The following is a 17166-nucleotide window of genomic DNA, read 5'->3' as shown; positions in this document are numbered from 1 at the left end:
TTAGATCCAAGTACTCTAAGTCTTTTCTTAGAGTCTCTTCCAAAGTTTTCCTAGGTCTTCCTCTACCCCTTCGGCCCTGAACCTCTGTCCCATAGTCGCATCTTCTAATCGGAGCGTCAGTAGGCCTTCTTTGCACATGTCCAAACCACCGTAACCGATTTTCTCTCATCTTTCCTTCAATTTCGGCTACTCCTACTTTACCCCGGATATCCTCATTCCTAATCTTATCCTTTCTCGTGTGCCCACACATCCAACGAAGCATCCTCATCTCCGCTACACCCATTTTGTGTACGTGTTGATGTTTCACCGCCCAACATTCTGTGCCATACAGCATCGCCGGCCTTATTGCCGTCCTATAAAATTTTCCCTTGAGCTTCAGTGGCATACGGCGGTCACACAACACGCCGGATGCACTCTTCCACTTCATCCATCCAGCTTGTATTCTATGGTTGAGATCTCCATCTAATTCTCCGTTCTTTTGCAAGATAGATCCTAGGTAACGAAAACGGTCGCTCTTTGGTATTTCTTGATCTCCGATCCTCACCCCTAACTCGTTTTGGCCTCCATTTGCACTGAACTTGCACTCCATATATTCTGTCTTTGATCGGCTTAGGCGAAGACCTTTAGATTCCAACACTTCTCTCCAAAGGTTAAGCTTTGCATTTACCCCTTCCTGAGTTTCATCTATCAACACTATATCGTCTGCGAAAAGCATACACCAAGGAATATCATCTTGAATATGTCCTGTTAACTCATCCATTACCAACGCAAAAAGGTAAGGACTTAAGGATGAGCCTTGATGTAATCCTACAGTTATGGGAAAGCTTTCGGTTTGTCCTTCATGAGTTCTTACGGCAGTCTTTGCTCCTTCATACATATCCTTTATAGCTTGGATATATGCTACTCGTACTCCTTTCTTCTCTAAAATCCTCCAAAGAATGTCTCTTGGGACCCTATCATACGCTTTTTCCAAATCTATAAAGACCATGTGTAAATCCTTTTTCCCATCTCTATATCTTTCCATCAATCTTCGTAAGAGATAGATTGCCTCCATGGTTGAGCGCCCTGGCATGAACCCGAATTGGTTGTCCGAAACCCGTGTCTCTTGCCTCAATCTATGCTCAATGACTCTCTCCCAGAGCTTCATTGTATGACTCATTAGCTTAATACCCCTATAGTTCATGCAATTTTGTACGTCACCCTTATTCTTGTAGATAGGCACCAAAGTGCTCGTTCGCCACTCATTTGGCATCTTCTTCGTTTTCAAAATCCTATTGAAAAGGTCAGTGAGCCATGTTATACCTGTCTCTCCTAAAAGTTTCCACACTTCGATTGGTATATCGTCTGGGCCTATTGCTTTTTTATGTTTCATCTTCTTCAAAGCTACAACCACTTCTTCCTTCCGGATTCGACGATAAAAAGAGTAGTTTCTACACTCTTCTGAGTTACTCAACTCCCCTAAAGAATCACTCATTTCATGTCCTTCATTGAAAAGATTATGAAAATAACCTCTCCATCTGTCTTTAACCGCGTTCTCTGTAGCAAGAACCTTTCCATCCTCATCCTTGATGCACCTCACTTGGTTTAGGTCCCTTGTCTTCTTTTCCCTTGCTCTAGATAGTTTATAGATATCCAACTCTCCTTCTTTGGTATCTAGTCGTTTATACATATCGTCGTAAGCCGCTAACTTAGCTTCTCTGACAGCTTTCTTCGCCTCTTGCTTCGCTTTTCTATACCTTTCACCATTTTCATCGGTCCTCTCCTTGTATAAGGCTTTACAACATTCCTTCTTAGCCTTCACCTTTGTTTGTACCTCCTCATTCCACCACCAAGATTCCTTTTGGTGTGGGGCAAAGCCCTTGGACTCTCCTAATACCTCTTTTGCTACTTTTCGGATACAACTAGCCATGGAATCCCACATTTGGCTAGCTTCCCCCTCTCTATCCCACACACATTGGGTGATTACCTTCTCTTTGAAAATGACTTGTTTTTCTTCTTTTAGATTCCACCATCTAGTCCTTGGGCACTTCCAAGTATTGTTCTTTTGTCTTACTCTTTTGATATGTACATCCATCACCAACAAGCGATGTTGATTAGCCACGCTCTCTCCTGGTATAACTTTGCAATCCTTACAAGTTATACGATCCCCTTTCCTCATTAGAAGAAAATCTATTTGTGTTTTTGACGACCCACTCTTGTAGGTGATCACATGTTCTTCTCTCTTCTTAAAGAAGGTGTTGGCTAAGAAGAGATCATATGCCATTGCAAAATCCAAGATAGCTTCCCCATCCTCGTTTCTCTCCCCAAAACCATGGCCACCATGAAAACCTCCATAGTTGCCTGTCTCCCTGCCCACGTGTCCATTTAAATCTCCTCCTATAAATAACTTCTCCGTCTGAGCAATTCCTTGCACCAAGTCTCCAAGATCTTCCCAAAATTTCTCCTTCGAACTCGTATCCAACCCTACTTGAGGTGCGTACGCACTAATCACATTGATAAGTTCTTGACTCAACAATAATTACACAAAAACACATCACCAATCGGACAAGTAAATCATGCTCCTTATAGCTATTCAATACCACAATCTAATATTATTCCTCTTCGTTTAAAAATAAATAATCTAAGTTCAAATCACGTAAATAACAAATTTAATATTAAACTAAATTGCTCATTATATAACTTAGCCAAACAAAAATCATTCCCATTGTCTGATGCCAAATTTTCTTTCCAACAACCCAAGTAATCAACCAATTTTGTTGAAGTTTAACAGCATTAGTGTACACTTATCAGATTAAAAACTCCAATGGAAAGAGAAGATTCAAAGAAATTGCTCCAAGCTTCGTGACAAAAGAAAAGTCAGAGACACAGATAGCAAACAAGATCATAATAATTTTGTATTAAGCCTGAAATTTCCCAAAATTTTACAGCCCATTAAAATCCAGACTATTACAATACAACCCTAAAATTCTTGTGAGGCAGATCCGATGTCACCTTTCCCCTTCCCAGCCTTGCTCGGCAGCAGATTCTGATGAATGTTCGGCAACACGCCGCCGTTTGCGATTGTAACAGATCCCAAAAGCTTGCTCAGCTCCTCGTCGTTTCGAACAGCCAGCTGAATGTGCCTCGGCACAATTCGGTTCTTCTTGTTGTCTCTGGCTGCGTTTCCGGCGAGCTCAAGCACCTGGAATATCCAATCAATCCAAATCAATTCACTGCGAATTAAAAAACAAATTACCAGTTCGAAAAAAATCAGCACGCAACCATAAATTGAATGAGAATCATATGATCGAAGAACATTTTTGATATAATCAGAAATCGATTCCAGCATTTTCTCAGAAGCCAAACAGCAACCAAAATCAGCAGTAAATTGTTAAGAAAATTCAACATCAACACAATCAAATCCATCAAACCGCATTTGCAATTAGAACGAGTCAAAATGTCAACAATCACATCCCAATCAGAACTCGATTCCAGCATTTTCTCGGAAGCCAAACGGCAATTAAGATCGAAAAACGAAAAGAGCAATGAACAATCGGAATGAAGCAGAGAAGATAACAAACCTCAGCAGCGAGGTACTCGAGGACGGCGGAGAGGTATACGGGGGCACCGGCGCCGACACGCTCGGCGTACTTGCCGGACTTAAGAAACCGAGCGATACGGCCGACGGGGAACTGGAGGCCGGCCTTGGAAGATCGGGAGACGGACTTGGATGCCTTGGGCTTGCCTCTGCCGCCCTTAGAAGTCGGCGAACTCATATCGGAATCGGGATCGAATCTGAAACCCTAGAAGCGAAAAATCAATAAAAATAACGGACAATGCGAACGCCGTGGGGTTCGATGGTTGAAGGGTTTGGGGAAGGGAGTGCGTTTATATAGAAGTGGGTGCTGTGTTTTGATTGGATGATGAGGTTAGGCGCGGATCGCCAGCGTGTAAATTTGAGTTTCGGCGGAAATTAAAAAAGGAGGGAGAATTTTTTAGTACGAGGGAAATCCGAAAAGTGTGACCATCACTCAAAAGAAACTGTTATTCCCAAAACGTTGGGCATTAGTAGCGTTTAGCGCCACTCTAATGGCATGTTTACGTAAGGGTAATCGGAATAAAGAAAGGGAATTGAATTCCGATTACGGAGTATTCCGGTGTTTACTAAATATTAAGGAATCAAAAAAGTGGTGGAGCCCACACGAAACAAGGAATCCAATTCCTGAAATTGGAGGAAACGGATTCCCTAGTTTTGTGAGGTATTTGAATTCCCTAAGGGCAAGGGAATCAGGAATGCATCTTTTATTCCAATTATGCCCTCACTTGTTTCTTATTATCCTAACATTGCCCTTCATTTGACACTCATTATGTCATTTTTAATAAATAAATAAAACCTATTTATATTTTTTTATATAGATAATTTAATTATATAAATTTAATTAAGAATTTAATTTAATTAATTAGTATGAAAATAATTTATTTATGTAAGGGCAATTTAGTCATCAACTTAGTTTTCATTCCGATTGAAGTGAATTAGTAAACAACTTATATAGACTCAATATCATTTTTGCCATCTTTTAATAAATAAATAAAACCTATTTATACATGCTTATATAGATGAATTTTATTATATAAATTTAATTAAAAATTTAATTAAATTAATTAGTATGAAAATAATTTATTTATGTAAGGGCAATATAGTAATCAACCTAGTTTTCATTCCGATTGAAATGAATTAGTAAACAACTTATATGGACTCAATATCATTCCTACTCCGATTCCTGACAGTTTTAGTAAACAACTTCAACAGGAATCTGATTCTGATTCCATCTCATTTCAATTCCTCCTCAATCCAATTCCCCCTCAATCCAATTCCTCTCAATTTGATTACGGATTAGTAAACGCGCCATAAAAACCCAAAAAGCTGGGCTAGCGACTTACTAATTTACAAGGAGTCCAGATCCTCGTCAGAACCTTTTGTGAGAATACGTGAATCGAGTTTGTTCATTGTACATCGTTCGGTTATAAATTATTTTAAATAATTTTATTTAAAAATAAACATAAACAATACTTGACAAAAATTGACCGCACGATGTACGAGAAATGAACACAATTCACGGATTCCCATAATCCTCACCAAAATGATCCGAAGAGAATCTTGTTGGATTTACTGTTTACAAGACCGTAAAATGCTACTAGTTTTCTTAATTTTTTATAAAATAATATTTGGAATAAACAACTCAAATTAAAAACCACACCATTTTGTAGTTTGGTCACCCAATTTCGGGTGCATTTTTTTACGTCTATTCACTACATAAATTTTGAAATTTAAGTTTATCTAACCACGATAAAATAGCAAGCAAAAAATATTTCTCCCAATATAAATTGTGAATCGCACAGCATGATTTATAAATTTTATAATGTACTATATTCAAAATTGACAAAATTAATAGTTTTTTTTTAGGAAAACTAATGAAAAATAAAAAACTTTTGTTTTCATGAAAAATAACAAATAAAGATATAGTAAATAGTATTATAAAAATATAAAAATATAATTTTTCGTTAAAAGTACCAAAAATTTTTCGTTAAAACTTTTTTTTTGTTTTGGTAAAGAAGTATGTGTTTGATGAAACTCCACATATTGCTTGAACATTTTCCATTGCTCAATACAAAATTAGATCAGCCATAGTTTTTTTCTCTGTTTTAGAAAACAACTTAACCAACATATTAACTAATCAATTATTATAAACTCGTTTACATTTATCATTTTGTTTCTTATGCAGTACCTTCCTGTGACATGAAAGTGAATGAGTCCAAGACTCCTTATTCTTTTTGTAGGGGAAAAAATCATTTATTTCATACTTTGTACCTATTTTTTGAGTTGAATTTTAAAAACATTTTAGTTAACTCAAATAAAATTAAAAAAATCACTTTACTTGTAAACAAGAAAAGGTTAAAATACCTCTATAAATCCTTCCAGTCCCTAAAACATATAAATAATCATAACTTACCATCAATTTTCTCTCTTTTAAAAAAAAACAATAATAATTCACTTTACTCGACTATTCAAAAAATCAAATCCAAGAAAAATGGGCAAAAACATAAAAAACACAACATAATAAAATTAATAAAAAAACCACAGGAGCAATTATCCGAAACTAAATTTGCATTGAAGGAAGAACAGTACAAGCGAGCAATATTCCGGTAACCCAAAAGCTTTACAATATTACCAAAAGCCTAATTAATTTTAATTTCCTAAAACTACCCATCAGAAACCCAGATCCTTCATCTACAAAGGATACCACTTTACTTTTCTAGAACCTTAGAACTCCTGGGAGGCAGACCCAATCTCGCCCTTCCCCTTGCCGGCCTTGCTCGGAAGCAGATTCTGATGAATGTTGGGCAGAACGCCGCCGTTGGCGATCGTCACAGACCCCAAAAGCTTCGTAAACTCCTCGTCGTTTCGCACCGCAAGCTGGATGTGCCGAGGAGTAATCCTGTTCTTCTTGTTGTCCCTAGCCGCATTCCCGGCCAACTCCAAAATCTATACGAAATTCAAAAATAAAATCAAAAAGTTAGCCTGCAAAATTGGGAGTAGAAAAACGAGAAGAGAAAAGAGAAATTGATTGGACAAAACGACGTACCTCAGCGGCGAGGTACTCAAGGACGGCGGAGAGGTAGACGGGGGAGCCACCGCCGACTCGCTGAGCGTAGCGGCCGGTCTTCAGGAACCGGGCGACTCGGCCGACGGGGAATTGGAGGCCGGCCTTCTGGGATCTTGAGACCGACTTGGTGGTGCGGGGCTTGCCCCTGCCGGCTTTGGTGGTGGTCTCAGCGGTGGAGCTCATTATTTCGATTTGGAAATTTTGAATTTTAGGCTCGGGGGATTCGAAGGTGTTGAAATCTTGTAGTGGTTCTGGACTTTGTGGGGATTATATAGAAGGAAGGGGACGGTGCAGGGAGCGGTTTGATTGGTGGAAGGGGTTTTCACGGGGATCCATGACGTGGCAGGGGGAGATTTTTGTGGATTTTAAATGTTTCGGGAGCGCGGGAGCCGAAATTTGGTTGGACGGACTTTTTGTCATTCGATTTCGTAACGTCGTCGTTTTGTTTGGGAAGAGATCCCCTCAGGATCTCTCCCACCAAAGCCACACAATCAATTAATCCGGATCCGTAAAATTTGATCAAACGGCTACAAACAGGGAACTTCTTTAAAAGTTATAATAATTTTAACCGTTAAATCAAATTTCAAGAACCCAAATTAATTGATTGTGTGCTTTTAGTGTGAGAGATCCGGAGGAGATGTCTTCCCGTTTTGTTTATCGTAGTTATGGTTCGGAACTTCGGATTGGGCTTTTACATATGTTTGGTTTAAGTTGTGGGTTTGTAGGTTGGGCAGACCTTGGTTTTAACAAACTAAAGTTGGTGGACAGAAAACTCACCAATTCTGTCGGATATAACCGATAGAAATTCTAGGCCAAAATTCTTCCCGTTTTTTTTTTACAGTTTTTTTTTTATGTTTTTTTTTTTTTTACAAAATTTTTTTCCTATAACTTCATTTTTTAAATTCTATTTTTTTCTATAACTTCTTCTATTTTACAAAAATTGTTTCATTTTTTTTTTTAATTCTATTTTTTCTATAACTTCTACTATTTTACAAAATTTGTTTCATATTTTTTTTTAATTCTATTTTTTTCCTATAACTTTTTTCCTATAACTTCTATTTTACAAAATTTGTTTCATATTTTTTTTAAATTCTACTTTTTTACTATAACTTCCTAAGCCATTATACAACATTAAATTAAATTAAATAACATGAAACAACATTAAACAATATGAAACAATATTAAATAACAATATTAAACAATATTACCCTTTGGCCCTCGGTTGGAGACGGTTTTTTGTGGCAGGGCTAAAACGAGTCATATGGCCCTTTGGCCCTCGGTTGGAAATGGAGGCAAATATGGTATTGTACTGTTCATTAAAATATTAATATCTTGAAGGGCCAAAGGGCTAAAACTACCTCAACTATTGGTGTCACGACACTTTCATACATCATCTTTTAAAATTGACAATGTCATACATCATCTTACGAATTTGTGCCAATGTCAAACCTTCGTCAATTTTTCTGTTAATTTTTCTGTTAAATGCTGACGTGGCCCGACATGTGTCGCACTCACTAATCCAATTGGATTAAAAAAATATTTTTTTTAATAATTAAATATTCCAAAATTAAAAATATATATATTAAATCTCTCTCACTCTCTCATCTCTCTCTCCCCCTTTCTCGCCTCTCTCTTCTCTGCAACCCAAAACCCATTCCCACCCGTCCTCCACCACCCTCTCTTTCCTCTCTCTCTCTCTCTCTCCCCCTTTCTCGGTTCTCTCTCTTATTTGCATCCCAGAAGACCCAGACCCCAGAGGAACAAAACCCACCTTCCCATTGCAGTAATTGTTGCCGCAATTCGAAAACCCCAAAACAAAGAACCCAATATTGCTCGACTACTCCGCCTCGCTCACTCCGCCACCCTCGATCTGGAGATCGCAATGACACTGTTCCACAACATCATCTTCCTTGACTATTCTACCTCCCTCACTCTACCACCCTCGATCTGCACTTGGACGCCCAAAACGACGGCGTCAACCTGAACTCGGACTGGGAACCGGTCTGATTTGTGACGAAGTCCGAGTCTGTGGGGTAGTGTAGGGGGGACACGGGTCAATGGGCAAGAGTTTCGGGGGACGAGTCAATGGGTAAGAGTTTGGCGGATGAAAAAACCCAGGTGGGTTTGGGCGGTTTTGGGCACGGCGAGAAAGAAGTGGGGAGGAAGGAGACTACGGTGGAGGGGAGAGAGAGAGAGGCGAGATAGAGGGGAGAGAGAGGGTGGTGGATGACGGGTGGGAAGGGGTCGGGGGGGGATCGGGTGGGAAGGGGTTTTGGGTATTCTGGGATGCAGAGAAGAAAGATAGGCAATAAAAAGGGGGAGAGAAGGGAGAGAGAGAGAGAGAGAGAGAGAGAGATTGAGATTTAATATATATATATATATTTTTTTTTGAATATTTAATTATTTAAAATATATTTAATTATTTTTAATCCAGTTGGATTAGTGAGTGGGACACATGTCGGGCCACTTCAGCATTAACAGAGAAATTAACAGAAAAACTGACGGAAGTCTGACATTGGCACAAATTCGTAAGATGAGATATGACATTGTCAATTTTAAAAGATGAGGTATGAAAATGTCGTGACACCAATAGTTGAGGTAGTTTAATGGAATAACCATTTATATAATTAGGGTCCCTCAACTTTAATTCAACTGGAGAAATGTTCCCTTAACTTTAACCAAATTGTAGCAATGGTCCTTCCAACATAACTCGTTTTGACAAAAAATTTGATGTAGTTGACGAAAATGACCATAATTACACACTTTGATAAGTTGAGGGACCCTAATTATATAAATGGTTATTCCAACATAACTTATTTTGACAAAATTTTGACGAAATTGATGAAAAATACTATAGCTACACATTTTGAAAAGTTGAGGGGCTAATGGTAATGAATTTTTAGTTGAAAGACCATTGCTACAATTTACTCAATCATAATTGTATTTGGTTTTCACAATTTTTTCATTTCATTACGAAGTATATGCACTACGATTAAATGTTTGTAAAAATTCCTAGACATTGTTGTATTTTCAACTTGTTAAATAAGGACAAGGATTGTCTGCCCTCCCACTTCCGGTGCCCTCCTGTTTGTGTGGTCATGGTTAAGCCACGTCAGCATTTTATTTTACTATTCATTTTTGTCTTATTATCTCTATAAAAAAACAATATAAACTGTTAACGTGGCTTAACCGTGACTACACAAAACAGGAGGACACGGGAGGACATCGAAAATGGGAGGGCAGACAATCCTTGTCCGTTAAATAATAACATTCTGGAGCATTTCGTAATTTGAACCCTGTTCCCCTTAATAACAGCAAAGTTAGTGCCTTCCACCAAAAGAACAGCAAACTTATTGCCTGCATGTGTCAAAATAGAGTCCATAAATCCAAAGAAATCTACGTCCTTTCGTTTAATTTCAGCTACCGTCCAATACCAAAATTAGCCAAACCTCTGGTCCAACACCAGGACGAATCAGAGGACCAGTCTGTGCATTTTACAATGGTAAGTGGGTGAAAGGGAATAGTACGTAGGTATGATGTTATTGCTGAGAAGCAGAATCTATGACAGATAAGTATTACCATGCATGAGAATGAGATTGAAGAGTCAGAACATATGCCTTAATTTTCGAAATAATTGTTTAAATCGACGACAAATGAAAAGATTTCTTTTCATTTTACATATGTTACATGACGGAGGTAACATATCCTCTGAAGTCATTCTGTTGCCAACTATGGTCATTCTATTGCTTCAAATTATGTTTGGTTTCATTCTTGTCCTGCTATTGTTCTGCAAACTTTATTATTTATCTCCTCTTCTATCGTTTGTCCTCGGCGCTTTGTTGTTTAATTCATTTCTTGTTTTTGAAGAATATATATATATATCCTCTCAAGTCCATACATTACTAAAAAAAAGAAGACGAAATTAACCAGTTAGGTTCTTTACCAAGTAATGTAGCTACGAGTTAGGAATACTTTTCTAGCAAATTAAAGTTGGGATTTATACTTTTGAACTTTGCTGACCTTTGACTTTTAAGCAAATTTTAGTTCTGTGATCGATTTCTATATATATAAGCAAGACGAGAGATGCAAACCAAAGGAAATAGAGGTAAATGATACAGAAAATGGGAAACATGATAAAAAAGCATTTTGTGCTTTTTCTTTTATTTATTTGCTTAGCAAAACGTAGTGCATCATCCCCCCAACCCCAACCCAACTTCAACAGCAAACCCCAAATTCCAACTGGGAATAAACATTTTGTGTTGATACATGGAGCTTGTCATGGAGCATGGAGTTGGTATAAGGTCGCGACTCTCCTGAAGGACTCAGGTCACAATGTCACAGCTCTAGACTTGGGAGCATCCGGGATCAACCCGATCCAGGTACAGCAACTCCCTTCGTTATCGGAATACGTCGAGCCTTTGACGGAGCTCATGGTGTCACTACCACCAAAGGAGAAGGTAATCCTTGTAGCTCACAGTTTGGGTGGAGCCGTAATATCTATTTTCATGGAGAGGTTTCCTCAAAAAATTGCTGCTGCCGTATATGTGACGGCTTTCATGTCTGGTCCAACTCTTAATTACTCAACTATATTTGCAGAGGTAACGAATTTCGCACACATAGATTCAGTTGTGCTATATGTCCTTTATAGTGCTTTACTACTATGAGTTGTAATTGACCATATGCCATACCTTATTCATTGTATCTTGTGAATTAAAAAATGTGATGAATAAGTATGGGATAACTATATCCCTCTCTATTTAAGGTTCCACAAATAAACTTATTTAGAAGACACCTTGTGTGCATTTTGTAACTTTTTTCAATCATCCAAGTCGTCTATATTGTCGTTCATCATGCATACATCATACTTGCAAAAAATTACACAATAAAAAACCATTAAGGCATCAATCAAATTACATATAGTGAAGCAAGTAGATGAATACGATTCTTAATAAAACAATGAAATGGCTACCATTTAATTCAAAGTCCGTATATATAGTTTTAGATCTGGGTGATGTAGAATGATCTCTGACGGAAAACCTTAAAGATAAACAACTAGAACGTTGAAATATATTGAAAATTGGGCCCTACAAGAGATTATTTAAATAAACTTCTCAATGAAATGGGACTATATATGTGTATCTCTGATCTCTTGTACATTATTGTCCGAATCCTACTGAATGAGATATAAAAGGGTAATTAACTAACAAATAATTTTCTTCAAAAAAATGTATAGGTTACCAAAAGATTTGATTTTATGGACTCTCAGTTCAGATATGATAACGGGATCAACAACCCTGCAACCTCATTTCTCTTTGGGCCTAATGTTTTAGCGACAAGCTTTTACCAGCTCTCACCACCACAGGTAAGTCTTAAAGTGTGTCTATTGCAATAGATAGGAAACCTATTCATGCTCTCTTTACCCTGTTGGTTGGTGATTTATATAATGTGCAGGATTCAACCCTAGGGTTATCGTTGGTGAGATTTTCTCCTCTATACAATTACGATGTAATAAAGCTCACGGAAGAGAAATATGGATCAGTTCCTAGAGTATTCATCGTGTCCGACCAAGACCATGCGATAGTGTTGGACGTGCAAAACTACATGATAAAAAACAATCCGCCAACTGAAGTGAAAGTGATAAAAGGTTCTGATCACATGGTCATGCTCTCTAAATCCGTGGAGTTGTTCTCCCGTCTCCAAAATATTGCTGAGAAATATTCATAAACACAGACAGGCATGGTTAATCCAGGCATTCTAGCTTGCGCCACATGCACCATAATATTATATATAATATATGTATGAATAATTAAAAGGAAAACTAATGAAAATGACTTGAAAACTTTGAGTTTTAACGATAATAACAAAATAAAGGGTAAAGTGAATAGTATCATGATTGATTTTTTAGTGTAAAAATGTGGTTTTTCGTTAAAGTGAACAGTACCAGGAGCTTTTCGTTAAAGTTCCCATAATGAAATTAATAAATTAAGGAAAGTTGCTATTTCAACCTGGCCTAACCAAAAAGAAAAAAAAAAGATAAATTACACAAAACTACTTTAATTATAGAACGAACAACAATCTTATACCTCGTATTTTAAACATTTGAATGTCATGCCTCATCTTATGAATTCGTTGCACTAAAATCCGTCAATATGTCCGTTAACTGCTGACGTGTCAGAACCTACTCCCTCGCCAATTAAATTGAGAAATGAATTAAATAGTAATAAATTGAGGTTTTTTTTAATAAATTTTTAATATTAATAAATGATGAGCCCCAAATATGGAGATGTGGAGGGTTGCAGCGACATCACCATCCCCTTTTTTCCTTTGCTGAGCGACATCACCATTTTCAATTTTCCATCCCAATTTCCATCCCTTTTTTCCTTCGTTACTTGTCGCTATCACGCGAAGTTCCTTATGTGCGAGCTGGGAAATGGTTTGCGTGCTGGTGGATTGGCAGAGGACTTGGTGGAGGCTATGACGGCGGGAGGTTTTGGAGAGGTGGAGACGTTTCGAGGGGTTGACGGGAGTAGGCCCCTTTAATTTGGTTCATAAAAACACCGATTTGGATATTTAGAGTAGAGTTATTTTACTGTTACTTATTGCCTTGGGGATAGATAATCCAATCCACTCTTCTCTCTTTCCGAAACACTCCAACCCATTCGGGCAATTGGACTCAAGGTGAACCCGATAGCAAGGCCTAAAACATCGATGATATCGGAAATATTGGTAGTCCAAAAACACGAAAATTTCGATGGAAATATCGGGATATTATCGATATCGATAAAAATTGAATAAAACTGCGGAAATTGTAAAAAAAACTTAGAAATTTTTATTGAAACTTTGCAGGATGTTTATTTAGTCAATTATCTATTAGTTTATCACAAAAAATTGGAAGGAAATGCATTGCATGATGAATTTAACTTATTTAAGTTGATTATATAGCGAGCTGACAAACATTGTGAGTGTAAAAAATATGTAGTAATTAATGAAAGGAGTTTAAACACACCATAATCATTTATATATAATGAATTAGTACAATATTTTACACTTTATAATATATGTAATTATTTGGACTTGTTGAGGGCAATATAAGTGAGGTAATTTGGGGCCAGAGACTTGCTCAAAATCCCTAAATTGCCAATTGAAACTTGAAAGAACGAGGGGCTCTCCCTTTTCCTCTGTGCAGGTAAATCCATGGCGTCAACGAACCCTCATTCTCCTCATCACTCTCCTCGCCCTCTCCCTCTTCGCCATCTTCGCCACCGCATCAAGGCCCTGCAAAACCCTCTTCTTTTCCTCCTACTCCTTCTCCCTCCGCCATCTCCCCCTTCCTCTTCCCCCTCCGGCTTCATCACCGTCGTCACCGAAATCGGCCAGCTCCACCCCGTCCACATCTACCATGCCCATTCAGAATACATCTTTGTCCCACACTACCACCACCACCACCATAGCGAGAAGCGATTTCAAACGGCACCGGTCTTTCCCTTCATCGGAACGGCTTCTTCGTCGTCGTCCTACGACCTTAACTCCCTGCGCGATCGCACCAAGGACATCCTGAGTGTCGTCATTTCGCTGCTTTTCGACGTTGGCTGCGGCGCGCTCACCGCCGCCACTATGTACCTGGCTTGGTCCATCTTCATCAGTCGCCACGACAACAGCGGCTCCAGCTCTTTCAAGTATTTTTGGGTTTCATCTCGCGATATTATCGATAATATCACGATATATTGCCCAAATAATGTATTAAAATGCTGAAAAAATCTTCTCCAATATTATCGCAATAATATCGACAAAAATATCGATATATTGACGATAATTAAGTGGATAAATGTGAAAATATCGCCCTCTAAAAAAATGATATTATTGGCGAAATATCACTGATATTATCGATATTTTAAACCTTGCCCGATAGAGAAGTTAGGCAATAATCGCCTAGCCCAACACCTGCATATGTAACGTAAGCCACAAGCCACAATTGAAATTATTTAAAAATTATAAAAAAAACTAATTAAAAATATAAAAAAATATAATTTTTTTTCTATAAATACGTAACCATGCTTTTTCATTTTACACTACATTTCAATATTTTTGAGTACTTTCAACTAATTAATCTTTTATTATTATCCAAAATTAAAAATAAAGTTATCTTTTATTATTTTATAAAATAAAAAAATACTAATATTTTATATCGAATTGTGTAGGCTATTCAATTTAAGAGTGAAGATGCACTTGGGGCAGTTACTATTCATAGCAGGCTGTTACTGTTCATTTCAGGGGATTGAGTTGCATTTGCTCAAGGGGCCTTCCTACATTGGAAGTGCTCTTAGGGGATTGAGTTGCCTATTGATAGAAAATTTAACGGAAGTCTAATATTGCAACGAATTCATGAGTTGAGGTATGACATTGCAATGTTTAAAACTTGAGGTATGATATTGTGGTTCGACCCAAAATTAAGGTAGTTTTGTATAATTTACCCAAAAAAAATAGTGCACCAAACAAGTATTATACTATTATCCAAATAAGTGGGATTGTTTTTTAAGTAATAAGTGTGGTAGCAAAAATTCGTTGTCTTCAGTTTTGACGAATTCGTATCTACAAAACAATCAACACCTTTGATCAAAGACCAAAAGCTTATGCACTCATAAGGTAGGGTGTGGAGGGGGGGCGAGGGAAGGGGGAGTTTGGTCAATGGACATCCGATGCCTAAGTCAATACCTCTAAAAAAAATGAGTGTGTGTTTAAGACTTGTATGCGCAGAAAAAAAAACTTACCAAAATGTGTCATATGATACTCCAATGCCTTCTCCAGGTTGGTTTTCGACACCTCTTGCCCGAAGATGTGATTAAGCCGATTATGTTGCTGGAGAGATTTTTTTCTTAATTATTTGCAAGGTTGTTGCGAAAGTCCAATATTAAACACTTGCACAATGACATTGTCAATGTCCTATATAAGTTTGAACAAATATTTCCTTCATCTTTCTTCAAAAATATGATCCACGTGATGATTCACTTGTCGGATGAGACAATGCTTGCTGGACCTATCAACTATCGATGGATGTATCCAATAGAAAGGTATTTCATCTTTAGAAATTTATTTAATTTTTGATTAATTGATGATTTAACTAATTTGAATCATAACATTTTATTTCTACAGACAACTCAATGAATTAAATAAAAGTGTATGGAATAGGGCAAAGCCCGAATGATCAATTGTGAAGGCCTGGGTCGGATGAGTCCCTTACGTACTGTGCTATGTACCTGCAAGATGTTGAGACATCGTTCAATTGTCTTCAGGGCAATAATGACGATGGAGTGAGGAAGGAAAAACTTTCTGTTTTTAGCCAAATCGCACGACCCTTTGATGAACTAGTACAAGATGAGTTGTTTACCCAAAGGAACATGAAGATAGTGCATTGGTTCATACTTAACAATTGTGACGAGATTATGACATACGTGAATGAGCATGAAAAGTTAATAAAGCAGGAACATCATTCGCATTTATATACCCAGAAGCAGTGTCAAGTTTCCTTGTCGGTTTCCGAACAAGTAAGTTGTCTGTGTTTTAGTTTATTTCCATAATTGTAATTTCATGTCACCTGCTTCACAATTGGTAAAACTAACATGTTAACTGTTTGTAATAAATTAGGTGAATGAATTGAATTCGCTCGCTTATATTGAGAAGTTATACAACTTGACTATCGGAACCTTAAGCTATTATACTTAGGTTGTCATGAATATGGCATCAGGTTCTTGGGGGCGGTTTGCGATAACAAGTAAGTCTTCTTCCTATTTTATTTCTCTTCCTACTTCTAACGAAAAAACTCTTCCTTCTGTGATTCAGGCACCCAAATTGGAGCTTAAACCAGTTCCTGAACATTTGAAGTATGCATTTTTTGGAGAGGATGAAACATTACCGGTCATCATATCATCACAACTCACAGCAGAAGAGAGGGAGAAATTGATCCGGGTACTGAAGGATCACAAAACTGCCATAGCTTGTAGCATTACAGATATTAAAGGTATAAATCTAGTTACATGCATGCATAGGATTCTGTTGGAGGAAGGTATAAAACCAACAAGGGAAGCTCAACGCCGTTTGAACCCACTCATGATGGAGGTCGTCAAGAAAGAGGTTATCAAACTTCTTGATGTTGGCATCATATATCCTATCTCGGACAACAAGTGGGTGAGCCCCGTTCAAGTAGTTCCGAAGCGATCCGGAGTTACAGTTGTTAAGAATGAAGCTAATGAGCTAATGCCTACACGTGTGCAAAATAGTTGAATAGTCTGTACAGACTATCAGAAGATAAACAGCACTACACGCAAAGATCACTTTCCAGTCTCATTCATTGATCAAATGTTGGAAATGTTAGATGGTCATTCTCATTATTGCCTTCTTGATTGCTATTCTGGATATAATCAGATTGCAGTTGCTCCGTAGGATCAAGAAAATATTACTTTCACATGTCCATTTGGCACATTTGCATACCGGAGGATGCCGTTTGGACTTTGCAACACTCCCGCCA

The 17166-nt window shown here is 37.7% G+C and overlaps 3 protein-coding genes across 4 annotated transcripts; 1 reads left to right on the top strand and 2 right to left on the bottom strand.

Annotated features, from left to right (window-relative positions):
• Positions 1-2869: 2869 nt before the first annotated feature.
• Positions 2870-3858, bottom strand: LOC126615615 (histone H2AX-like). Its single transcript, XM_050283467.1, has 2 exons — positions 3561-3858; positions 2870-3181 (listed from the first exon to the last, which is right to left on the bottom strand). Exons 1-2 carry the CDS (start codon positions 3753-3755, stop codon positions 2960-2962), a joined length of 417 nt encoding a protein of 138 aa, XP_050139424.1. The 5' UTR covers positions 3756-3858; the 3' UTR covers positions 2870-2959.
• Positions 3859-6127: 2269 nt separating this feature from the next.
• Positions 6128-6882, bottom strand: LOC126615614 (histone H2AX-like). Its single transcript, XM_050283466.1, has 2 exons — positions 6624-6882; positions 6128-6523 (listed from the first exon to the last, which is right to left on the bottom strand). The coding sequence occupies exons 1-2, from the start codon at positions 6825-6827 to the stop codon at positions 6302-6304; spliced, it is 426 nt and encodes a 141-aa protein (XP_050139423.1). The 5' UTR covers positions 6828-6882; the 3' UTR covers positions 6128-6301.
• Positions 6883-10753: 3871 nt separating this feature from the next.
• On the top strand, positions 10754-12483 carry LOC126615612 (methyl jasmonate esterase 1-like). Of its 2 annotated transcripts, none has more exons than XM_050283462.1 (3): positions 10754-11242; positions 11878-12006; positions 12096-12483. In XM_050283462.1, the coding sequence occupies exons 1-3, from the start codon at positions 10754-10756 to the stop codon at positions 12366-12368; spliced, it is 891 nt and encodes a 296-aa protein (XP_050139419.1). In that variant the 3' UTR covers positions 12369-12483. The 2 variants fall into 2 exon arrangements, with proteins under 2 accessions (XP_050139419.1, XP_050139420.1); XM_050283463.1 differs by having other exon boundaries at positions 10755-11101.
• The last annotated feature ends 4683 nt before the right edge of the window (positions 12484-17166 follow it).

Source organism: Malus sylvestris, chromosome 3, assembly GCF_916048215.2.
Source record: "Malus sylvestris chromosome 3, drMalSylv7.2, whole genome shotgun sequence".
NCBI lineage: Eukaryota > Viridiplantae > Streptophyta > Magnoliopsida > Rosales > Rosaceae > Malus > Malus sylvestris.
This window is presented reverse-complemented; position numbering and strand designations above follow the sequence as displayed.